The sequence below is a fragment of the Centruroides vittatus genome, unplaced genomic scaffold, assembly GCF_030686945.1.
Source record: "Centruroides vittatus isolate TY-2023 unplaced genomic scaffold, ASM3068694v2 contig_717, whole genome shotgun sequence".
NCBI lineage: Eukaryota > Metazoa > Arthropoda > Arachnida > Scorpiones > Buthidae > Centruroides > Centruroides vittatus.
Window position 1 is genome coordinate 5377551 of NW_027122456.1, and position 27396 is coordinate 5404946.

Sequence of the window (27396 nt, forward strand, 5' to 3'; positions counted from 1 at the left end):
GGAAATTTCTTTCCATCGATTAATCTTTACTTATTAAAACTAAGAAAATATTGTTATTTATAATTAATTAATTTAGAATAATTAAATAAATATAATTTAATATTAAGTGGCTTTTTGTTTTTAGCTCGATTAAAAATTTAAGAAGGCGACAAAAATGAAGTAGGGAAAATATTTAACAATTTCAATCTCGATTTAATATTAAAAAGAATTTGATTTAAATTATTTATATTATAATTAATTATTTTTGAAATTAATTAATATTTTTAACTAAAATATACTTTTCGAGAAAATTTTTCTTGGACAATAGGGAAATTTTTGCAACAACTTGTGTAACTGATCCCGCGTTCTAAGTAATCCCGCTGCTGTTTGAAACGAAGTAAAACGTTATGGGTAATCATTCGTATGTTGAAACTATGAGACATTATTTCCAAAATTGCGGCCGCGTTAAAGATATTCCGGCTCATTCGTCTAAAGTGCATTCTGTGGACTGGAACTGTGATGGAAAACGTTTAGCATCGGGAAGTTTCGATAAAACTGTTAGCATCTTCAGCTTAGATCGTGATCGACTGGTAAGGGAATTTATTTTACTGAAAAAATAAAATGTAAATCTGGCTTCATCTTCCCTATTATTTCCCTCCATTATTTCATTTTTCCTATTATCTAATAACAGAACTGGGTGAAAGTTCTGTTATTAAATAATAGGGAAAATGAAATAATGGAGGGAAATAATAGGGAAAACAAGTAAAACACCATTTACTATATTAAAAATACACAAGCAGTACTAAAGTAGGTATACGGTTTTTATTATGGAAAAATAAAGGAAAAAAACATTCATTCTCTATACATAAATCACAAATAAGGAATGCAAAATAATAAAATGTAAGCAATAAAGAACTCTGTTCCAAACAACTGTATATCTGAAATTCACAACTGTGTATATTTACTTTTGCATCCTGCCTGTATAAGACTATTAGGTTGGTGCATAATTATCGGGCGTTTTTGTTTGCGGGTTACCATTCGACCATCATTCGTTGTCTCAAAAAGCTTGGAAAGGTATGGAAAGTGGTTGGATGGGCCCCACAAACTCTTTGACAACAATAACGCTGAATGTGTCCAAATTTTCATTGATTTGAAGTCTTCAGCTGGCATTTGAGTTGTCAAGCTTTTGTCCTCTTCCACAGCTGCCAAAAGTGCCTGGTTGTCGAAATCCAATGGTCAACCTCTTCCTGGCTTATCTTTTGAGCTAGTGTTACCCGAATTTGAAACCTTTCCTGCATTGTCTTTCGCTGATTGTTCCTTTGCCGAAACGTTCGTTGAGATCACGAAATGACTGTGTTGCTTTCCATCCTTTTTCAAGGTGATAAAGCATAATATGACGAATATCAGTATGATTATCGACATGCATTTTTATAATGTAAACATAAAATAATATTTTTATTAAAAAAAATAAACAAAACAGCAAGTTTTATTAACAAATGACCTGCCAACAAAAACGCCTAATAATTATGCACCAATCTAATACATTCACATAATGTTTACGGATAACCGTATTTATTATGTAGAATCTTTGACTTATTACGAAATGACAATCCTCTCCATCTGCAATTGAAAAACTGTAACTGTTTTGTTGGAATACAACTTAACTGTAATACAAACCTCCATTCAAACATTATTTTTGAAGTTACTTTACTTATGGAGTAGTTCTTTGGTTTAATTACATTTACAGAATAACTGTTTTAATGTTTTGAGAATTATATATGTTAGAATCTGGGGTTGATACTATTTGTTTAAATTGATATAATTTTAAAATTTTAACAAACAAAATCTTTTTGTTTATAGTTATGAGTCAAGGAGGGACTTTCTTCCATTTTAGAAGGAAGTTCCTGAGGAGAGATGTTGACTTTCCTTGTTGGGTTGATATAAAAGTCTCTCCTCAGGTGACTCGAATAATTAGGGATGGATGAAATCCTATAAATTGGGCCAAACATAAACACTCGATGCTGGGACTGGAAATCAAACTCTTTAGAAAGTTTGTGTTTAAACCAAAAATGTTTTCCGCCAAATTCAGGAAATTGCTGCTGGCCCCGCCAACGATTCAGGAGAAAATAAGGAACTAAAATGCAGTACTATAATTAATTGAAATATGTAAACTTAGCAAGTTAAAACTAAATATCCTCACACACTTGATTGTTGATCCTAATCTTTATGTTTTATCATTGTTGTCATTTATTTGTATATGTAGTGGTTATAATCTTCTATAATAAATAATAGTTATATGCTTATTTGTCGCTTAGTTGATTTAATGCCTAACTCCATTGTCGGCCCACAAACCACGTAATAATTTTTGTATTTACTAAACCCTCCTAAAATTCCGGTCAAGTTGTTGTTGTCACGTCTTCAGCCACTCTGAAGATAAGATAAATTAATTTCATTGTGAGTTAGGATGCAATTAGTTTATCCTAACCAGTGTTAGGCCTGACGAGAAGATTTTGACAAATCTTAACTATTTACCATCCTGTATGTGGAAAAGGAGTTAACCTGGAATTCCCCGATCTCACATATACATTATTAGAAATTTTACAGTAGTTCAATCATAAAATTTTCTGTATGGAACTATTGAGTGGATAGTTCTTTCATAAATTCTATGTTCAGTAGCTTTCAAACCATCTAAGAAATGTAAGTATAAGTAATGTAATACTTTTTGAGGTGAGTGTGATTGGAAGAATTGTTTCATAAAAAGGGCAAATTCTCCTTATTCCTCGAATAATCCCTTTCAAATCCCTTTATTCCTCATTATTCCTTGAATAATGAGAATTGCCCTTTTTATAAAAAAAATTTTCCAATCACACTCATTGATTTGACGGGATGAATCATCAAGATGAATCTGACAGGATGAATTGATGTCTAATAGGATAGTTGTCTTGACTCAGATGACAGATGTTTATTGGAGATGTGTGATAAGACTGTTGGAGAGGGGTGATAACATCTCTAGAAAGGAAATTTTGCTTCCCTTTCCCAAAAAGAGTGATAAATGTGTCACTTTTAATGCTAAAATATCAGGTCAGTCCATAAGTTCATGTATATTTTTATCTACAAAAAAAGCAGCAAAAAATTTTAATTAAATTTTATTTCAATCTATAATGTATTCACCATTATTTTGTACAATTTCTTGCCGTCTTGATGGTAGCTTTTTAATCCCGTCTTTGTAAAATGATTTCGGTTTTGAATCAAAATATTCGGAAATAGCCTTTTTTACATTGTTCTCATCCTCAAAAGTTTTTCCTTTTAAAAAATTCTGCAAACTGCAAAAAAGATGATAATCACTGGGAGCAATATCTGGTGAATATGGTGGATGAGGTAAAATTTCCCAGTTGTAGCTTTCAAGTTTCTGTACAGTTATTTTTGCAGCGTGTGGTCTGGCATTGTTATGCTGCAAGAGAACCTGCTTTCTGTTCACTAACGACAGTCGATTTTTTTTCAATTTTTCATTTAAACGCTCTAATTGCTCACAATACATTTGAGCTGTAATTGTTTGATTAGGTTCTAACAGCTCAAAGTGAATTACATCTGACATATCCCACCAAACAGACAAAAGAATTTTTTTTGGATGCAACCCACCTTTTGCAGTCGGTTTTAGCTGCTTGTCGCGATCCATCCATTGTCTTTTTCTCGTCACATTATTATAGAGGATCCATTTTTCATCTCCAGTAACCAGCTTCCCAAGAAAATGTTCTAAAACAATACGGGATAAAAGAGACGAGCAAATGTTTACACGTTGTTGTCGGTTTGCTATTGACAGTTTATGTGGTATCCATTTTCCTAGCTTTGAAACTTTTCCGATTTGTTGTAGGTGTCTATGAACAGTTCCATGGGATGAATTTAAACGTTCCACAATTTCATCAACTGTTATGATGGTTCTGCTTCAACTAGTGCAGAGAGAGCATCATCATCAAAGTCTACGGGTCTTCCAGTACGAGCCTTATCCTCCATACTAAAATCATTGTTTCTAAATCTTTCAAACCACTTCTGCACAGTCCTTGCACTAATTACAATTTGATTATGCACAGTATTTATTTTTTTGGCTGCATTTATAGCATTCTCACCACTTAAAAATAAAAAGTATAAAACATGTCTTTTATATTCATCGGCAAGTTTCTGTACAGTTTAATGAAAATAAACAACTGAGTCTTCCATTTTAATGAAAATAAACAACTGAAATGTTCACAATTCTGAACAGTATTATATGAATGAGATCCAATTTAACACTTCAGTGTAAAAATTATCACATTAGACTGACATTTTTAGCAGCAAAACAAGATTTTTCTCAAGGTCATAAAAATGAGCATGGACTTATGGACTGACCTGATATTATATTAATTTATTGATTAATTGTACAAAACTTTTAACTTATTAAATAAAATAGTCCTCTATTCGTGCATCCTCACACTAGGGATAACTGAATTGAAAGCCTGGGGAGATGTCAATATAAATTATGTAAGTGGATTTTTTTTTCTCAAAATTTTGCAGAATTGTGTAAGTTGATTCAAGGTTAGTGGTGGTTGAAAGATTACAAATGCCGCTGTGTTGTTGAGAGGAAATTCTGGAAGTAATTTGGGTATAAATTTTATGATATAAACATGTTTCAAAGATTTTTAGCTTGTCTGGTAGGATAGTGATTGGTCTAAAGGATGAACTATCTCTTTTGGGGAGGATATTTATTTTTGAAATTAACCATTGATTTGGGACATAGCTTGAGTTTAATAGCCTTGTGAAAAATTCGGAAAGAATAACAGTGGATATTGCTTTTAGATTTTTATAGAAATGAGCAGAAATTGAGTCTGGGGTGTAATTGGAGTCATTTAAGCTATCAATGGCAGACTTAACTTCAGAAAAAGAAATAACAAAATTATGTGTATATTGTTGAAAAGATAGCAAATGAAAGTTAGCTTCAGGTAGGAGGTGAAAGTATCTAGATTTGATATTATTAAAAATATCATAAATTTTATTATCAGAATAGATTTTTGTTTGGTAATAGTTTTTTTGAAAATTTGGGAATGAAACACCAGAAGGTTCGGGGGGGTCTGCAGCAAAGTTAGATAAAATCCTGTTGAAATATTTTTGGAAGACAATATGGTGTTCCTGATAGTAGCATTGTTATAATATTCTGTGTATGTAAAGGTCATGTGGGTTCCCATAATGTTTTAGTCCATTGTTTTCTGATAGTGTTAGATAGTTTCTTTAGGTGTAAAGAAAGCAATCTATGAGCAGAAGTGTTTATTTATGGAATTGTAAAAACTTACTGATTGTGGCCGAAAATATATTATAACTTTTATCAGTTAGTTTCTGAGGGGAAATAGGATAGTCAAGGAAGGTCTAGTCAATTGAGAAGAGGATTTTTGAGGCTTCTGCTCCTTTGAATGAGGCCCAATTGGGAATATTAATATGCCTAGCAGATTGATGTTTATGCATGTGTAGAAGGATATCTAGACATATGGCATTGTGATCAGAGTTAAAACCAAGAACATGACTGGTTGACATGGTACAATTATAGGTGAAAGCAAAATCTAGAAGATTATTATGACAACATGGAAAAAGAATTTCTTGTTTAAAATGAAAAAAATAATAAATACCATTAATAAAAAATTGTTCAGTCTGGTCAAGGGAGGAAGAGTGTGGGCCATTAGAGATCCAGATGTTAGGCATATTAAAATCACCACATAAAATAAACCTTAGATTTTGGGAATTGATAAAGGAGAAAAGGTATCAATGTAATATTTTGAAAATAGAATCTCTCTTATTATGGCGAGCATAGATCAAAATAATTACGAGATTAGAGGCTGGAAGCTTGATGGAAAAGATGGAATCACGATATTCAAAAACTTTAATAAGTCTGAGCAAGGGAGAAAATCATAAGGATCCCACCACCATGTTGGATATTATGGGATAACCCAATGTATTAATAAAATTCAAAACATCATCAGAGTTTGAAGTAAGCCAACTTTCTGTTAAAATAAATAAATCATAAAAATTATTTAAAATTGAGGCAAGAGATAGGCATTTGTTTTAATTGATCTAATATTTTGCAGGAAAATTTTAAGATTTTTTGTTGAGGACATGATGAAAAATAATAAGGTGCTATGAACAAAGACAGGGAAAAATAAGGGATTACCAAGAATGTATCAAGCTAGACAATAGAGCTAGTGGAAGGAATGGTGAAACTAGATTGAGGCACCTCTAGCGGCAATGCCGGGTAACAGAATCAGGGCTACAAAGGCGGCAGCAGTGTTGTTCCACCTAGTACTTTTGAACTAATCTAGTACCTTTTTACTTGTTCCAGTACCAAGATACCCAATTACAATTTTCCTATTACCATTCATGAAATCCTAAAATCTTTCCTTTCAATTTAGTACCTTTCAAAACATTCATTTTTATTTTATAGTTCTATATTTTTTTTACTTTACTTTGGCAGTAAATAGATGTTTTTATTGCTTCCTCATTCAAGTGCAGCAGTTGAATGTATTTTTTTGCAATTAAATTTAATAAAAACTAAACTACAAAATTAAGTTCTTACCGATTCCTGTGAAGCACTGTTATTAGCAAAGGAGCTACTTAAAAGCAACAATGATAAAATGTTACACTTGGAAACCATCATCTGCTTCAACCATACAAAATCATTCTAGTGAGGAAGATTCTGATGATGATGATCTTATCAGTGATTTTTCAACGTGATAATTTTAAAGTTCAGTACTTCATGTTCATTACTTTTGTTTCAACATTTTGTTCATTTGATTCTTCCTGAGGAATAATAGCATTCTTGCAATATATGAATTTATTCTGTATGAATTTTGTATGTTACATGTAACCCTATATATATTTTAATAAATAGCAATTTGATAAATTATAAATTTATATATTTATAAGTATATATTTAAATAATATATAATATTACATACATTCTGTAGTTTACGGTCAGAGTAATGCCTACATTAGTCAATACAGTCACTTCTCGACTTACAACAGGGTTCGGTTCTGCAACTTCAGACGTAAGTCAAGAAGTGACTGTACTTAACAACAAAACAGTTAGCGATCGTATACAAGCACACACAAAGGGTAACTAACTGCAGAACAAAACTAAAGATGATGCAAACAATCACAAGATATATATCGCTACTTTGAAAGAAAAACTGGCACAACTCAAAATAACTAGTTTTGAGAAAATCCCATTCAAAGCTTTAACTGAATATCACTTATCACTTATTCAACACTCACATAACTGCTTCCTAGTGGCCAAATATGCAAGTTACTTTTATGACACTTTTACAGATCAAAATTTACTACATTTTCATTTTGATTATGACATAATCAAAAAATCGCAATTTTTTGAGTTGTGCCGGTGTTCTTCCAAAGTAGCGATATGTATATGATATATATTTGACGAAAGCTATAAAAAATTGATACATTTTAAAATTTTTGTTATAAGTCGAGGTGGTCGTAACTCGAGAAGTGACTGTAGATTATTTTGACTTAATGTATTGATTCTGCACGTATGTATGTCATATTATCGATATTAATATCAATTTTTTAAAAAATACTATCGCACATTAGTGGTTAACTTTTGAACCTGTCGGTGCCGTAATATAGGTAACACTACAACCAACCACACAACAGTTATTTTTTGAAGTTTTGTGTGAGAGAAATCTGGTTCATTATCACAGGAAGAAAACAAGCACCACATTTCAGTACATATCCAACCCAAAGACACGTGTTTTCCAGAAGCAGTTTTCTTTGCCTGCATACAGGTGGCGCTCAACTCAGTTCCACTAACTCTATAGGACAAGAGAAGAGTTAAAAGTTATACAACATGAGCTTGAATGGTACAAGCATCAGACATTTGAGATAAAGTTGTATAATATAATATATATGTATGTATGTATGTATAATACAGTAAACACAAAATAAAATTATGTGAAAAGGTATTAATGAAATATGTTAACAAAAATGCAAGAAATTGAATGTCTATGCTTGCATCATGCAATATAAGTCTGTAGACTGTTTTAAAGATATCACAAAGATATGCCAGCTTCAAAACAAAGTAGTAATCCAACGAATTATTGATCATCAGCTCAAAACATATCTACTCTTTTTTTTTTATAGTAATAACAAATTTTTTTTACAATTATCTGTTCAGTTTAATAAAGAAAAGTTATATTTTTAATTTTATTATGTTCTTTAAGAATATAATTAAATAAAAATAAATAAGAATATAAAGATATTATATTCTATAATTAAATATGCTGTAAATATGTATATATATATCATATACATCATATTATACAATATATGAGGGTTATTTTTTTTCAACCTCCACCAACCCAGAATAAAAAAACAAGAATGAAGAACAAAACCACTTTATTTGTAGAAGGTAGTTACAGTCTTCAGCTATTTTTCCACATAATTGTCTTCTTGATTCAGGCAGACATCGTACCGTGACACCAGCTTTTGTATATCTGTGTCGAAGAACGCTGCCACCAGGCCATTCAACCAACCTTTAACACTGTCAGTCAGCGGTATACAGTGTGGACCTTGAAATTTGAGGAAACTTCTCACTGAGCTCAGAAATCGCAAACCGACACATTTCTCGCACCAATTGATCCAATGCGTGAATGGTGCAGGAAATTCAAACAAGGATGTGACAACGTTTATGATGAGAACAGTTGAGGGAGGAAGTGTGTGATGACTGACGATTTGGTGGACAAAATGGATCAATTGGTGAGAGCAAGGTGTCAGTTCACGATTTCTGAGCTCAGTGAGGAGTTTCCTCAAATTTCAAGGTCCACACTGTATACCGCCGACTGACAGTGTTAAAGATTGGTTGAATGGCCTGGCAGCAACGTTCTTCGACATGGGTATACAAAAGCTGGTGTCACGTACGATGTCTGCCTGTATCAAGAAGACAATTATGTGGAAAAAAGATCTGAAGATTGTAACTACCTTCTACAAATAAAGTGGTTTTGTCTTCATTCTTGTTTTTTTATTCTGGGTTGGTGGAGGTTGGAAAAAAATAACCCTCATACATTATATATTATACTTACAGTATATTTAATTATCAATGTTTCTAAATTATAAACTAGCATTTAGCACTGTTTACTTGTTAATATATATCTATAAATTATTAATTTTTAGAGTAAAGAATATACATTCAAGGGTCATTCAGATAGTGTTGATCAGCTTTGCTGGCATCCTGGAAATCCTGATCACTTAGCAACTGCTAGCCTTGATAAAACAGTTCGGATATGGGATGCAAGAACCCAGAAATGTGCTGCCACAGTTCCAACCAAAGGTATGAAATTGATTTTTTGTTACAAGTAATATCATAGGGTGCTTCTCTACTCACAAACAAGTTAGGTTACTGAGGTTTTGTTGTATGTTGAAAACTAACCTAAAAACTACATTTATACACGGAATATAATAATGAACATAGTTAATAGCAGTTAATAGTGAAGATAGAATAGCAGTGGCTAGATTTACTATTACATTTTGGAGGTATTTTTTTGAATCACTAATCATGAAAGTGTATAGAAATTAAAATAATAGTGAAAAACACCATTACTCCAACATTACCAACTTCAACACCAGCTCTTGAGAGGCAATGAAACCTAGTATTCATGCAAACATTAAAAATGATAATCCACAATAGAAATAAGCTTGTAATAATTATTTTAAAAAATTTATTATTTATTATTGCCCAAAGGCTGACTACAATGATATTCTATGAGCAGCAACAGAACTTCAAATCTGAGCAAAATCTAAATTTTACACATATGGTTAAATTGTTCATAATTCTGAAAGTTTGTAAGTTCAACTCTTGGAAATAGGGGAGAACTTGTAGTTTCATTGTTTATTGTATTACTAAAATTTTCTGGATATATTTCTGAAAGCCATATTCACAACCAAGAATCAACAGAATTAGAAGTTAACCAATTACCATTCATTTTATTTTTAGTACTTGAACACTTATTGATTAATTCAACAATTCAAACTGGGTATGCATAAATAAGCACTACACATAAAACCGATATCCAGCAATAAACTACAAAAGCAAATGTTTTCACCTTTGTTGAACTGTAGGCTAAAAAATCTTTTCAGTTTGAATGCAGCTGTTAAAATAAACGGTTCAAAAAGGATTACTCATGATTGATGGTTACTATCATCTGCTGATAGCGGGGGAATGAGTTGTAAGATTAAACGTCATAAAATAACTTCCATACAGGAGGGAAGGAGCCCACTTCTTTAAAGTTGATTACTGCATTTTTTCTCATGGCTTTATAAATTTCTGTTCTAAATATGTAATCTGTTCTTGTGAGAGGTGTGATGTAGGATGCGTGCTCAATCAAAATGCACCTCGGTGTTGGGATTGGTGGTATGCCTTTTAATGATGGAAATCCAATGTTCTTTGAGATGAGTATTTAAAGATTTCTCCATAGCACCCAAGTATATTAAGTTGTGGTTGGGTCTGTGATCCATAACAGGAATTTATATCCAGGTACACCTCTCCTCCAGGGTAGGGACATATATCTGGATGGTCTTTAGCATTTTACAGGAGGATGAAAACTGAGGGACTTTTGAAAGCTAATTAGAAATTATTATTTCTGGCTATCTCCTTGTAAATGCCTGCCAGTCTCCTGTCATATGTAATATGTGGGTGCTACAGGACAACCTTTTAACACCCACCTCAAAGAAAATTGGACTTCAGTTGTTAAAAGACTTATTACCCTGGCACCTAATCTTTTACACATATAGATATATATAAAAGCAATCTTAAATACATCTTATAAGCCATAATATTGAATATATTAATTTTTATCTGTGATAATTCATTCAAATATGGAGTACCATTATTATTTATCTTATTATAAAAAGTGCATATTATGAGTCTAATAATGATTTTTAATAAACATTATTAAACAATTTTCATTCAAATGCCAATTTTCTACTGATAATATATGAAAAATAAAAATTGCAATTTTAAATTATTTTAATTTACATCTACACAATTTACAAAAAATATTGAAACAGTATTTTATTATTTTTAATGTTTTGTGTGTTTCCACTTTTAAATCATATACTGTATTTAAATAAATTAGATTGCCATTTTCTGGGTTCATTTTTGGATTGCATAGTAACACTGAAACAAAATTCTCTTCTTATGAAAGATTAACTATAATTAAGATATATCATTTTGATTATTAGAGGAATGAATCTTTATCAAGAAAAAATAAAATTTAAATAGAAATAACTTGATGATGATAAATGAAGAGTTAAAAAATGAAAACAGTTTCAAAACTTGTCATTAAACTTGTAATAGATATCATCACTGTGTATAATGGGATATCTATTAATTCTATCTAGCTAGTTATAGTTTTGACTTCAGAGCTTGTCAGGTTAAACCATGCCAGTTATCACTAATAATTATATCTGAATGAACTGCTGAATTTACAAAGATAATTCCAATAGTTCTTGCCCTGTTATGTAAGGGTGGTCTTGGGAAAATGTGGTATAGTTATTTTCCTACATAGTCTTCCACTTGTTATTTTCAATGATGCTGAAACATTTTTATTTCTTCCAAATAAAACAGTTTGTCAAAGGTATTAAAATAGACTTCACAACAGCAATAACATCTGATATTTAAGGGTTTGCGTTTTAATAAATTTAAAAATATTGGTAACTAATAAAATGGTAGTATAATATTTTTGTGTTTCTAATGGTGTATAATTTATCAACCCAATTAGCATTAACATTGTTTAAAAAATAATATGTTTTTGATAACTATAAATGGACTTAAGCCACTTTCAAAATTAATGAAATAACTTTTCTAATTCTTAAAAAGGCATAAGTCCAAAAAATAAATTTCCCTTGAAATAATAAGAAATATATACTATTTTATGTTATAAAATTAAAAAATATTCAACTTTTATTCACTATAAAAAAATGTTACATTAAAATTAATGATATTTTATTTTTGTTTGTGGGAGAGATTTAAAATAATTATGGTGTGCAGGTGGTATATAGTATAATAGATCCATTAAATCATTGTATTTTAGTTTTGGCCTTGTTTTTTTGTACATGGGTGTCAACTCAATATTATTAAAGTTTCTTGGTTGCCCCCAATGCAGTAGTAAATCCAGCGTTTTGAATAGTGCATTATCATGCATTGATGTCTTATGAAACATTTTACATGGTTCAGTTCTCAAAAATTGCATCCAACATATTTTTAACCAATTTATCCTTTCTCCATTAGTGTTTTTTAACCTTCTAAAAATTGCATTCTCTAGAGGCTTAGTTGAAATGAAATCTTCTTGTTTCATTTCATTTAGAATGAACTTATTTTTTTTTGACACTTTTTATGACTTCATAATATTCCTTATGGACAAACAATAAATTGTTTTTTCTTAACGCCTTTTCTACAGCTCCGATGTGTCTATCATTAGGTAGAAGTGAATGCCCTTATAATAGGAACTTATGGTCAATGACATCTACATTATATTTGGCAGATTGGACAATTTTTAACCATGTCAAAGCTACTTTTATATTCCTGTTTTGTCCTGAACACATGTCACTGTAAGCTATAATGTGCTTTTCATTCCTAAGGTTTGCATCTAACATATTTTGGGTTAATGTGAGCCTAGGTATACAAAATGGCGACCGTCGACATAACCTAAACACGCCTATATTTAGACTTTTTTAAAACTAAAACATTTTTAAAACATAAATTTGCTACTTACTTTTTTCCCTGCTTTTGGTTACTTTTCCTACTCTTGGACCAGAAACGAAAAATAAAAGTCATCATACTACCTATAAATTCAATCGATGCATGGACGAAGTGAATTACGAAATTCTATACATCAGTGGTTTGAACAAAATTTGCCTGTATTATATTGTACATAAATTTTACTCCTCTTAAGAACTGCAGTCTTAAGATTCACATCTCTCGCCTTTTCATCTACGATAGGCAGCATCTCCACAGAGGGTGGCACCTGCAATCCACGGCCACCTAGCCTTCCATGTATCATTCACGTTGTCTTTCGGGTTGGAAATCACTATTACGTATCCTTGGTTATAACAAATTTAACACGTTTAACACACTTTTAAACACATTTGCACACTTTAAACGCACATTTGAACCACATATAAACCCTTTACAAAATTTTTACCTCACAATGTTAACACACCTTTAATACGCTTTTATGACATTTAACACGCATTAAACACATTAAGGACACGTTTAACATGTTAATTACCATTGACAAACTTTCCTCCTCGATAACTTTAGACTTCGAGTAAATTGTACAAACTTTAAAAAAACACAGACACTTTTAAAAAAATTAACAACGTGCATAATCTGTCTACATCATAACCAAAATTTGAAATTTACATTATTTCTCATGTTTCCTGAACGGAATTTTTTGATGGATATTTGCATACGAAGGCATCATTACTATCAGCGCCATCTACATTTCTTTTCTAAAAACACTTGCCATCGAGGTTACCGGAAGCGCTGCCATTTTGTATACCTAGGCTCACATTAACCATATTTTGTTGTACAGGAAGTAGGCATGATGCTACTTCCTGTGAACCACTGGATGTGACTGTTTCATTCCAGGCACACATATAAACATTATTATCATGGAAGTTGTATAATAGCAAAGGTAGAGAGTGGGCAGAAGATGTCTGATGTTGCTGGGCAGTATGACTTAAACAGGTCTTCAGTTCAATCTTATCTAAGAAAAATACAGTATAATCAAGAAGACTCAAGCAGCTTAAGGAGTAAAAAAATCATATCTGAGAAATAAAGAACATTGAAGAGCTCATAATGGAACCTGAAACTAATCTGCTGACAGTAGAACACCAAAAACTCTTGAATGAAGAACACCAAAACTCTCAGCAAAATATGTTTTCTTCTGGAAAGGAGGATTAATGCTGATATCTACTATTAAAGAACTTTTGAAGAAGTGGGAGGATGTCAGAACAATGGTCTTAGAATGGCATCCAAACCAGGTTGAGGTTAATAGACTACAATTACATTGCTATTAATTACTTCTGAAAAATCCTGCAGAAGAGAGAAAAGCAATCCGACATTAGATAGATTCTTTAAGTCCCACAAATGGAAAAAACATGACTAATAAAAATGCAAGACTGTATATATATGTATTTTTATTATTACATATAAATAAATGTAGTAAGAAAGTACACATTTTTCTGTTTTTTGGGGTCTAGAATGAATTAATCAAATTCCCATAAAAAACCTATGGTAAATCGATAATCAGTTAACGAACAATTCAGATAGCGAACAAAGTCTTGGAACAGATTCGTTAACCGATCACTCACTGTATTTAATTAATTTGAAAGTTGACTAATAGATTTCTTTATTAAGCCAATATGTACTGTACATTAATAATAATAATTAAAGAATGCCTACATCCCATATTACAGAAAATAGACTACAGAAACAAATTTAAATATTAAAATAGATATTAAATTTATTATTGAAAATAGCACAAAAATCTGGCAACTCTGGCTCTGTCGCCATATGTAGGTAGCTGTAGCAACATGCTCCCATGAATCTTTTACAGCAAGTTCCCTCACTTGACGCCAAGTTTTTACAGTTTAAAAAATCTCCTGTCTGTGTCGTGTTTTTCAGAAGACCATTTATAATGTTTGCTATTTATAATGTTTACCTAAATGACCTAAACATTGCTGTACATGGTGTCAATTTATGATTTCACTCCTTTCTTAGAGTGAATTCTGTATGTACTTGACGATTTTAAAAAAATCTTTTTAAGGTTTTTTACGGGGGGATAAAATTATCAGGAAACTCAAGAAAAGTAGATTGCAGGTGCACAGTAAGGTTACCATTATCAATTTGCAACACATTGGTAATCTTTCTTACTTGCTTGTTTGTGTTGATATATTATTAAAATTATATATTTAATGGAATTATTATTTAAAAATTCATTATCTGAGTTAATCAAGCAATACTACATTAATAATAAGACATAAAACTCTTATCTCATAAAAATTTACTGCATATTAGTGATGCCATGAATATTTGGCTATTATTCGGTATTCGGCCAAATGTTGCATACTATTCGGCCGAATACCGAATACCAAATCATGGGGAAAAAATGCACATATTACTCAAAAATGTATTTATTTTAATCACAAATTATTACATTTAATACTTAAAATCTATCAGTGGTAAGTTGTGATGAACGAAAACAATTTTTTCAGCATTTGTTGATAGCAAACGATTGTGCTTTTCCTTATAAACTATACCCGCTTCTGAAAATAGCTTCTCCACTATATACACTACTGCCGGGAGACGATAAATAGATCTTAGCGATTTCTGTCAGGCTTGGATATTGTTTTGTGTTTGCTGACCACCACTCGTAAAGGTCTGTTGTTCGATCTAGGTGAACAGTTTTCATATAAAAATCAATCTCATTTGTAATAGCACTTTTCTTCTCCACATCCTCATCATTTTGCATATTTTCTGTAGCGATTTCCTCAAAACAGTTCCAGAAACTGTCGTGTATTTCAATGATTTTATCATTTTCATTGATATTTCTTTTTTTACGAAGTGGAGAAGAATCATCATCGGTATTAGTAGACTCATCGCAACTAATTTTCAGAGTTTCTAAAAGAACTTTTTGTTTTGCTCTTTGTGTTTGAACTAATCCCAGGAAACTGGTTTTGAAATGTGAGTCAAAAAAAGTGGCAACTAGATATTTGTCATTCTCATCAAAGTTAAACCGCGTTTCAAGCTCAAATTGTGTTACTAATAGTCATAAGGACTATTAGTAACACAATTTGATGTAACAATGAACATAATGCGTGTCATGACACAATCTACTAGCAAATAAAACAAATGCGCCCACTGCGCTGCTACCGCACTCACCACAATGAGACAGGTCGTAACCTGTCACCTGCAAAATGTACACATATTTTGCCAAACGTTCGGCCACTGAGTATTCGGTATTTGGCAAAATCACTATTCGTGGCATCACTACTGCATATACTCCATATCCATTTGCAACTCTCAAAATGTGATTTAAGCCACTTTTAAGATAAAAATTTTTATCATTCTATTAACCAGCTAATTTTCGTTTTAAAAAATCTTAGTAATTTTAAATATATTATTTACAATTTGTTTCAAAATGAAAAGATAACGTAAAAATGTAAATATTAAAATAGCTAGCTTGATTTTTTTGAAAAATGGACTTAGGCCACTTTCAAAATAAACGGCTCAAATATTGAAAATGTTAGAAAGGTGGGCTAATGACGATCTTCAAAACAACGTCGTTAAGGCCATCTCCATTCACTGGCAGCAACATTCTATGAAGAGGGGATTGAAAAGCTTGTCCATAGATATGACAAATACCTCAATCTTCACAGTCATTACGTCGAAAAGTAACCATGTTTGTACCTAACTTTTGATAATAAATTCATTTTGTTATTTACATTTGTATTTGTTTTACGGACCATCGGTGGTTGAAAAAGAAACAGCCTTTGTATTTATATTAATTTAAATTACATCAAATAATGAAAAAATTACATTAAAATAATACTTTAGTTACCAAAAAGGGCAATTTCTGTATAACAAAATTTCCTTATAGCAATTTTTTTTCAGGATTTAACAACTTGTTATATAGAAGTTTAACTGTATTTGTTTTTTCCAAATGATTTCTGGATTTTTATCAGGCTAAAATTTAGCCTGATAAAAATCTGGCAGGTTGTTAGGATATTCTAATGTATTGGGTTGGTTGTTGTTTATTGGATATGTTATGTTATATATTATTAATAATGTTTTTTTTATTTGTCATAGGATTATTTTTATTGAAAATAATTTTTTTAATAATAAACTTTCTTATATGAAATGTTCATATGAGAATTTTTAGAGCAACAGATAGTAATAGTAACAAGTAATTACAATTTTCAGGAGAAAATATTAACATTTGTTGGTCTCCTGATGGACAGACAATTGCTGTTGGGAATAAAGAAGATCTAGTAACTTTTATTGATGTGAAAACTCATAAAATATTAAAAGATCTCCAATTTAAATTTGAAGTGAATGAAATATCTTGGGATAATGAAAATGCATTTTTCTATCTCACCAATGGCCAAGGATGTATTAACATTTTAAGGTAGGATTTTTTAAACTCTACAGTATATACAGTATTTTGTTCATTAAGAATAAGTATCCTTTATTTAGGTCAAGCATAATTTTAATATTTTAATTAATTCATTACAGTTTTAAAGATAAATTATAGTGAATATTGGGTTTAGAGAAGACATCTATACTTAGCAGACAAAATATTGTAATAGAACTATTCATGTACAGTATTTTTATCTTAAGTGGACATTGGACAAAAATTTGCTACACCTTCTATTCTCCAAAATCTCTTAAGCTGATAGTACAATAGATTACATATTTCCCACAGTAGAATTTTAAAAAAGTACCTTGCTTATCTTTCATTGCCATTTATAGAATTTCTTTGTATTTTTAAAGTTACCAAATGAAGTTTTCACATTTCCATTTTTGAAGAATATTCTGATACTTAAGCATATGCATCAAGCATTGATAGATTGACATCAGCATCTTTTCCTTGCATAATGGAAGGAAGGCATTTAAAATTTCAGAAAATTTTGAAGAAGGAAAGGATAACAGAAGCAGAATGAATCAAATGAGTCACACGTTGGAAAAGTTGGCAAATGTCTTGCTTGTAAAACCTAGATAGTGTAATCAATAATGTTGCCTGTTTACACTAGTTATTTTCAGTTCCATTGCATGCCAGATGAATCCAGAAGAAAAAAATCTAAAATACATTAGTGCCATTTTGTACTAAGTTAGAAATGAATTATTTATGTTTCTAGTGCCAAATAATTTTAATTATTTATACTGTAAAAATAAACCTATCGTTTTGTCATTCTCTGACTATTTCTGAATCATGTTCTTATTATGTTCTTTTATAAAATAAAACTATGTATAAATTTTTTTTAAAACAATCTGATGTAAAATGTATGGAAAGTTTTTAGATAAACTCTTAGGTAGACACAGACTACATCTCTGGTCCTCCAGTGCAGTGATTCTCAAAGTGGGGTCGCGAAAAATATTTGGGGGGTCACTGAAAAATTGATGCCAGATCAATTTTGAAATTCAATTATTTGAAATATTTTATAAATTTACTATGCAATCATGTTTAGAAATAATAGAAATAAAAAATATATAAAATAATTTTTACTTAAATAAATTGCGCATATAAATAATAAAAACAGTATAAATATTTAAATACGAGCCTAAATATAATATTCATAAATTTGTGCACTATTGGGGAATCCCCGAGTGCCACTCTCCGCTTAAACTATGATAGAACAATGTTGTCATTTGGAACGGTGTTCACTAGTAGCATTGCGTCTGTAGGCAAGTCCAATTAGAAATACAGTAGAACGTCGTTATCCGAAAACCGATCAACTGAAAAAGTTTGTCCACAAATTCGAATTTCCTCTAGTGCTGTGGCACAATATTTGGCTATGTCTTGGGATACTCCGATATTATTTTAGTTGATATATGTTTTTAGCTGGGAGGGTACCATGAAAGTGTCCTTAAGGATGCACCAGTATTTGAACAAGACTTTTTTCCCATCGTGAGTGGTAAGTTTTGCTTGTTTTTCTGAGGACTGTATTGTGCTGAATTGGAATGTTTCAAGACTAGATTATCTTCCAAAATATAATTTTTTTGTTTTTATATTTTTCAAAATATTTATTTTGTTTGTGAAAAATAAAGAAAAAATTTTTTTTTTTAAATTTCGTTAATCTTAACATGGACAAAAATTCAATGCAAAGCAATGCAGAACGGAGAGAAATTTCAACATGGGATAGATTAATTAAACAAAAGAAATTAACTCCTCCTGAATTTGAATTGACCCACTAACTCCGGGATGTTTTTCTACACATACTCATTCTTCAGGGTCCTTTGAAATTTTTAAATGCAATAGGGGTGTCGTGGACCAAAAAGTTTGAGAAACACTGCTCTAGTGTATCTGCTAACACAGATTTTATTATCCTGATAACATAAAAATGAACTTTAGTTTCACTCATTTGATGAAATATAATTGGTAGACTGAATTTTTAAAAAAAAATTAATTTTCAATATTGATAATTCTCCAGTTATGATGTCTCACCATATACAATGTGTATTTATGGATGAATTCTCTTACATGCTGTTAATTTTTTCATCAATATCTTCATTATAGTATTATGAAAATAACGTAAAATGAACCAGTTTATGTAATGCATTTGTTAATAAAATGCAATGTTTTATTTCAACAAAAACTCAACAAAATTTAAAACAGTTTAGTCTGGACAATGGCAACACATCACAAAGATACATTTTCATTTATACTATTTTACTTTTCAGATAAAAGTTTATTTTGATATACTGTATATAATGCTTGAAATAGTTTTAGAAAAATGTGGATTTAATAATGGTTTTTAAATCTTTAAAAAAATGAAAGATTATAATTATAAAAGACTTTCACAGTCTGAAACCTAATAATAGTCATTAAAATTTCATAGTTAGTTTTTCTTTTCTAAGACATTTAAATATACTTTTGAATGCCATTTTTTTATGAAATGATTATTGTTTTTAAGTAAACATTTCTCATTTTATTATCAAGTCATTAATAGAATTTAAAATCTCCAATTAGATATGTTATTGATTAATAGCTACTTTTATGAGTTTATCTGTGTCTGATTGAATTTAAAAAATTCTGCTAAACATATATTGTGTATCTACTAAGTTTGGAGACTGAATTTACAAAAACAGTTTTGGTAGAAATGATTCAGTTCAGTATGTCTTCTTCCTTTGTGATCTATACAAATTTTGGAATACACTAGTAATTTATGTTTGCCTCTTTTGGAATGCTGTTTAGTTCCTCATCACAATCACTTGGATTTCTGAAATTGACTTCCTTTCAATGCAAATTTTAATTTGGAGAACAAGTAGACAACTGGAGCTCACTAGACCTGGCTCCAAATTAAGATTGGCCTTGAAAGGGAGACAATTTCAGTCAATTACAGAAACCCAAGAGGCTGTAACAAGGAAACTAAACAGCATTACAAGATCCTCTTTTGAAGGTGTACATAAATTACTTGAACATGCAAAAATTTGTATAGATTACAGAAGAGTATATTTTGAAAACTTATCCTGAATTTTCATTTCTGCCAAAAACTTTTTTTTATAAATTCAGTCCCCAAACTTAGTAGACTCATCTTGTATGTCTATTTTAATAATTTAAAAAATGTTTATAGTAAAGAACTTATTGTATGTCAACAAAATAAAAAATTAAATTACTTTCAGTTATCCAGATTTACAGTTGAGATGTGTATTGACAGCACATCCTGCCAACTGCATCTGCATTGAATTTGATCCCGTGGGAAAATATTTTGCTACAGGTAGTGTTGATGCACTGGTCAGTCTCTGGGATGTCCATGAATTGGTCTGTGTCAGGACATTTTCAAGGTAATAAAATTATATATACTATCTTTACACTTACAACTAAAGTGGGAAGTTGAGATGCTCCCCTATTTGTTATTTCCACAGGAGACTATTTCAATGTATCATACATTGATTCTTTATTAATATTACAAATTTTTGGAAGGTTATTAGCTCCTCTTTTTTTTACTGCTGAATGCTTTTTAATGGTTTTTCTCCCTTTTTTTGCACTCAAATTGGGTATTTTTTGTATTTTTCTATTTCTATTTAAAAATCAGAATTAAGCTTGTTATTAATACTTTTTTTTATTTAAGTACTGTCATCTGATGTAAAATAATGGTTCTATTGATCACAAAGGTGAGAAAGGGTAAGTTGTGTTGACTTTGGTATCTTTTTAAACTGGTAAGCTTACCAGTTTAAGAAGATACCAAAACCAAAACTTGAAGGAAGTTAGTATATAATTATGACTGACAATAGTATTTTGAGATGTAAACTGTGTGATGACACCATAAATTTGGATGAAAAACATCTTCATGAGTTAAGCAGTTAATTAAAAAGTTAATATGCAAAACATATATCCAACAAGAAGAAAGAAGAATGAAAAGAAGGAACAGAGTTTTATTTTGGCTTTATTCTATTGGCATATTAAATTATTCAAAGGACAATGCAAGCAAGAAGAATGAATTTTCCTGTGCTTTAATATAGTTAGGGATTGCTCTTAAACAAGGTAAATCATTCTGCAATCAAGAACATCTTAGAAAAGTATACCAGACACTAAATCTCTAATCAAAGCATGTTAAGAAGAAGCTATGTGCAGCCTGCATATGAAGGAAATTAAAAAAAAAAAAAATACAAGAAATAGTAGGAAACAACACAGTCTTTTTCATTTTGGATAAAACAATGGATATGCTAAATTCTGGATCACTTCTGTCTATGAAGGTTCCTGGACAGAACACTCACCAAATGGGTACAAGATGCTGAGGAGCACTGGACAATAATGTCCTGATGATTTTATATACTTTTTTTTCTCTAAAGAGAATTCAGCCAAGTCTCTAGTATAATATCTATTGGTATATTTAAATTTCAAAACATTTTGTGATTTTAAAAAAGGCTAATTCAAAATGTGGGTTTCCTGCATCCCCATTGGTCCCAAAGTTGTTGCCAGAAACATGATATGGGTTGTGGGGTGTTGACCAACCTCTCTCTCTCCAAAGGGTACGGTTACATTCCTTCCTGAATGATTGCCCCCATAAATTACAGAAACTGCGTTTTTCTTCCTTTTCAGAGAGATTGCAGCTGTGTCCACATAGTCCTGATTGCATCCCCCTCTGAGGAAATATTGGCTTTTTCACTTTAGACTCCAATCAGTGTCACTCACTTTTTTCCCATATGCAATCTATGACTGGGAATATGACAATTGAATTTTACATCATTCAATTTCTCTGCTTCCCTGGCTCCATTCAAAGGAATAAATCAACTATCTGATGCCAGTTTGACGAACATATTACCCATTTGTCATCATTGGTTTGATGGTCTGTCTCTTGTATCATCAGATGAGGTCCCAGCCTCACACAATAAAATAATAGTTTACTTTTATACATTTTTAGGAGCACTTTTTATCCCATGAAAATCCATTGCTTATTAATCCTTTTTTTAAAGAAAATTTGCACCTCAACTTTCTAAATTTCATTATAACAAAAATTATTTGCATATTTTAGGTTGGAATGGCCTGTGAGAACCATTAGTTTCAGTCACGATGGAAGGATGCTTGCTTCTGCTTCAGAAGATTTGTTGATTGACATTGCTGATGTAGAAACTGGTAAATAATATTTTAAGATATTTTCTGTAGTTAACTTAACCAGATTTGTCTTATTTGGAATAAATAATTTGAATACAGTATGCGATTTTGTATATGGTTCTAAAGATGGATGTTAGTTCTAAAAAAAAATGGAAAGTCATTACTATAAAAACAGAACAAATTATTTTTATACTTATGTTTTCCAAGGTAAAGTTTTATATACATTTTTAAAATATTTATGTAATTTCTTGTATTTCTTATAAACTTGTTTTTATAAATCATTTTGAATTAATTTGTCCAAATATCAGGATATCAGAAGCTTTAAATTTGTATTCTAAATTTTTTCAATAGAGATTCTTCGTTATTCCAAAATCTAGAGGTTAGACATGGAAGAGAATGCAAGAACTATTTTATCTCTATATTCTTGATCTTGCCTATAAATCACATTGCCTATAAAGAGATTTCAGATATCCCGTAAAGTGGCTTGCTTATACAAAAAGAAAAAAATATAAATTTCTGTATTATTATGTTTTTGACTTTTCTTTTGGTTTATTTGATTTTGCTTTGTTACTAAAGATTGATGCTATAAAATGAATATAGTTTTCAGTTTAATTATTTACTCCAAATAAAACAATTTTGATATATTTCAGTCAGTAAATAAATTTTAAAAGCTAAAGTTTAAACTTAATTGTTTTTATAACAATTCTTCAAATAATGCAACACAGAGAAGAATGTTGTCGAATGCTCCAAAGAGAATTCAGCTAAGTCTCTAGTATAATATCCATTGGTATATTTAAATTTTAAAACCTTTTGTGATTTTAAAAATGGCTTGTTGGTTTTGTTGGTTAAAAAGAATTATAAATGACAGAACTCCTAATAACCTAATAAAGATAAAATTTTTAAATTCTTTTGAATGCCACCCTTTACTCTTCAAGTTGAGGGCAGGTGTAATGAACTAGTTCTAAAAATTAGAAGAAAGTGCCAAAAAAAGATGCTTTTTTCACATAGTTCTACAGTTATGGATAAATTATTTTTATATAATAAAGTGTCTTAATAATTTAGTGATTCTAAAAAGAAAACTTTCCTGGTTTCATCAGGCAAGTTATACAACTCATTGCCAGATATTTTTAGCTTTTTTGTGAAGAGGGCCTGTATTGTCTTTCTAACATTGTTAATTCTTATTATGCATATGATAAATAAAATATAAGACACACATAAAATATTTTGCATTAGCTCATATAATTTTTTAGATAAAATCTTCATAGATTAGGCACTATGTTAGACATTTTAAATATGCCTGTTGCCTAGCATATCCAGACTATAAGAGAACCTTTCTCAAAATTGTAGTCAAGAAAATCATTGTCAAAGTAAATTATTATATACAGGGCAGAGGTTTCTTATGGCTCCATACTGATGGCAATTTTATGCGATGTAAAGCTGAACTAATTATCTTGGTATAATATATATTAATATAAATGCAGAAAAACCTGCAATTGTTCCAATTAAGACTATCAAACAGTAAAACCGAGTTTGTATTATAACCAAGTTCATTTTAAAGGAGACAAAGTTCAGTTGACCAAAGAAATTTTTATTCACTATGCATTTCAGGATTAAAACATTCCTCTTTAGGCTACAAATATATAAAGATATATCTAACATTAGTAATGACAATGTAAAAAATAAAAATTAAAACTACCAATGGAAAAATTCATTTTTACATAAATACCTCTCGGTAACATCACAATATTTTCCTCAGAGCATTCTTTTACAAAATTTCTTGTTTTTTAAAATTCAAGAACATAAAATTATATTATATATTTTTTTTATTATTTTATTTTAAGATAGAGTCTTTTAAATTATATAATTTTTTGTGAATTTACAATTATTGTCCTAGCATTGTTATCAAAAAAAAATTATTAACAAAGGTAAATTGATACATAAAACTGTTGAGAAATTATGTACAATTTTGACCACTCATAAATCTTATAATTCTCCTGGTGATGATAATCCTAAAGACATTAACAAGAACTTCCCATGAGTACAATTAACTTTTTCAATCACACTTTCTTACAGTTATGCAGCAGAACTTGACAAATGGCATCTACGTCAATACCTTTATTTAAATGAATTGATTTTGACGAACGGAATATTTCAACATATTCCTTATGTTTTATATAAATCTTTCTCAAAATGTAATATCTTAACTATTTTTACTTATCATACAACCATATTCTGTGCAGTGCAAGAACCAAGGGGACTATCTGAAACCTGATCTAATTGACATTTATTCAGTCGACCTCCTGCCTAACTTCTTCCCCATTTCACTAATATTGTTTCTCATCTAGTGAAGGTTTACTTATTTTTTTAATTTTATTTTCGGTATTATCGAAACTTTACACTTTTAACCATATAAAAATATATTTGAAAAATACAGTAATAAGGGAATGTTATGCATTGTTTTATTTCTCTATTATTTTTGACTTCATATCTAGTATCTTAAAAAATTCCAAGAGTTTAATAATCTCATATCTTCCAACAGGATGTTGTTCTCCAAATCTTGGCTAATGCTGTTATAAAATTATTACATTTAAAAGATATTAAAAATCATAAATCCTTTTGTCTAATGTATTACAAGCTTTTTTTTTATATGTAGTGAACTTAATGTGAAAATCTAACTGCTTTATAGTAACATCCAAATAATTCATATTGCAATTTTTTCAATTCATACTCAAATGGATTTTATTAGCTATTTTTACAACATAAACATCCTTTATTTTTTCAGTATCAAAAATCAGTAAATTATCATCAATGTATCTTACATAAAAAAAAAAAAAAATACTCCATCTATATGTGCAAATCTATCAGTATCGACCATAAACAAATTGCTAGTTTAGGGTCTATAATTGTACCATTGCTATTCCACCTAACTGCCTAAAAAAACATATCCTCTATCTTAAAATAATTTGAGGAAAAACATTTTTCAACCAATTATATTAACTAATAATCCACTTCAAGTTCTTCCAAAGTAGTCTTTATTGAAGGATACATGGAATTAACATCTAAACTCGTCAATTCATAAAATAGTAACATTGAGATTAAATGAACTTAAGTCCTGTTAATAACTGGTCAGCAATTTTAATTTAAAAAGGTTAAAAGAATTTTACCTTATTAATGTAAGTAATAATTTACATATTTTTAATCATTTGGGACAGTTTGATATTTTTCTTTCTTGAATTTTAAAACAAGGAATTTTATTTTAAAAAATGCTTTGTGTTTATGTAAAAACTAGAGTTTTCCTAGTTGGTAGTTTTACTTTGTCATTACAAAATTACCAATGTCAGATATATTTTTGTCTTTGTAACCTGAAGAGGTGTTTTAATCCCAAAATGCATAGCAAATAAAAATGTCTTTTGTCTCCTGATTAAAACATATTGGTTATGACACAAACTCGAGTTTACTAGTCTTAATTGGAGCAATTGTAGGTTTTTTCTCCATTTATGATACAAAAGTCTGCCATCATGATTTAGTTTCTAAATCATTGTATATATAATATTAATGTTATACATGCATCTCATTCTAATAATGAAAATAAATTTAATTTTCTAAGTTTGTTGTATAAATACAATATAATACAGACATTTGGAATGACTTTTTACCTCATTTTAGAAATAATAATTATACAATACATTGCAAGATTTCAAATGTTTTGTTTCTTGACAGGTGAAAAAATAGCAGAAGTTCCCTGTGAGTCACCCACCTTCACTGTGGCTTGGCATCCGAAACGCCACCTCTTGGCATTTGCCTGTGATGACAGAGACAGAGATGCAGGAACAGTTAAATTGTATGGACTTCCAGCAGATTCCTAGTGTGGCTGCCTTTTATTTCCATTTGTAGAAATAAACATTTGAACATTTAAATTGTATTCATCATCATTTTGTATAAAATTATCCTGATAAATTAAATAGCATATAATTTAAGAAATTGATAAATATATGAACTCTTGCAAAAATCTTATTGTGGCAGTAATGTAGATATGACAATGTCCCCATTTAACGAACCAGTGAGGCAAGTGCCACAGTCCATGCCGGTGCACCAGTCGACCGTGTTTACCGGCCAGACGTGACCACCCAAACTCATGGAAGCAGAGATTCTTCCGTTAGTCTCGTCCTGCAGGGAAAGAAAAAAGATTTTCTGTAGATAAAACTTTACATATCCAACTGAAAGAATGTCCACTAAAAATACCTTATAAATTATCCCTCCAGAAGGACCGCAAGTTAGAACATGGCTTCCATCAGAATCAAAAGTGAATAATTTTCCCACTGGATGATGATGAACAGAAGGATTATTTGGTAAGATGAATGGTCCAGTTGCTCCATTATGAATTGCCAATTCAGCCATCTTATCACCAGTTTTGTTGATACTCCATTGGATAAACTACAAAAAAAATGAAAAAAGAAAATTTGTCTGATTAATGTGTTTTAGAATTTGAATCATATCAAATATATTTACAGTAGAGACTCGTAAATCGGCATTCCGGTAATCGGCACGATTTTCGGTCGGACTGTGTCGTGCTGAATCGAACGTTTTTGATTCTAAATTTACTTCTAAAGTATAATTTTCATGTTTTTATATTCTTCAATATATTTATTTTGTTTGTACAAAATGCAGAAATAATTTTTAACGATACGATAGCCTCGATTATTATTATAAAAATTTTCGTTAGGCTTAAAATCGATGAAAATTCAACAGGAAGAGACACGCAATGGAGAAAAATTTGAACATCGGATAGGTTAATATATTTTTTCGTACATAAACCGTAATCGGAACAAATCCCTGATCTGAACAACCCCAGTCCCCAATTGATTCAGATTTTCGGTTCACTACTGTATTTATCCAAAATACGATATGGGTACACTACATTCTCCAGTTTTTGTTGTTGTATTTTTATTAATAAAGCAATCATAAATCTTGTATTTCTTGTTGATTGAATATTGTCAAAATCATGTTATTGCCAGTATGAGCATTATATATTTAATAATAAATATTT

The 27396-nt window shown here is 30.3% G+C and overlaps 2 protein-coding genes across 3 annotated transcripts in view; one reads left to right on the forward strand and one right to left on the reverse strand.

The window, feature by feature from the left end:
- Positions 1 to 312: 312 nt before the first annotated feature.
- On the forward strand, positions 313 to 26266 carry tex (THO complex 3 homolog tex). Its single transcript, XM_067276924.1, has 6 exons — positions 313 to 569; positions 9184 to 9340; positions 16997 to 17201; positions 20417 to 20578; positions 22270 to 22370; positions 26070 to 26266. The coding sequence occupies exons 1-6, from the start codon at positions 387 to 389 to the stop codon at positions 26213 to 26215; spliced, it is 954 nt and encodes a 317-aa protein (XP_067133025.1). The 5' UTR covers positions 313 to 386; the 3' UTR covers positions 26216 to 26266.
- LOC136980727 (WD repeat-containing protein 91) overlaps positions 25924 to 27396 on the reverse strand; it is a 36750-nt gene continuing 35277 nt past the window's right edge. The window contains exons 16-17 of one of the 2 annotated variants that reach the window (XM_067276923.1): positions 26592 to 26783; positions 25924 to 26516 (exon numbers count right to left, since the gene is read on the reverse strand). In XM_067276923.1, coding sequence (XP_067133024.1) covers positions 26361 to 26516; positions 26592 to 26783 — 348 coding nt within the window. In that variant the 3' untranslated portion in view covers positions 25924 to 26360. Of the gene's footprint in view, positions 26784 to 27396 lie in introns of both variants that reach the window. The other variant, XM_067276922.1, reaches the window with a different exon arrangement.

Coding starts and splice junctions, on each gene's coding strand:
- tex (XM_067276924.1), top strand. CDS start 387: ATGGGTAATCATTCGTATGTTGAAACTATGAGACATTATTTCCAAAAT. Junction 9,341..16,996: donor TGCCACAGTTCCAACCAAAG/GTATGAAATTGA, acceptor TACAATTTTCAG/GAGAAAATATTAACATTTGT. Junction 22,371..26,069: donor CATTGCTGATGTAGAAACTG/GTAAATAATATT, acceptor GTTTCTTGACAG/GTGAAAAAATAGCAGAAGTT.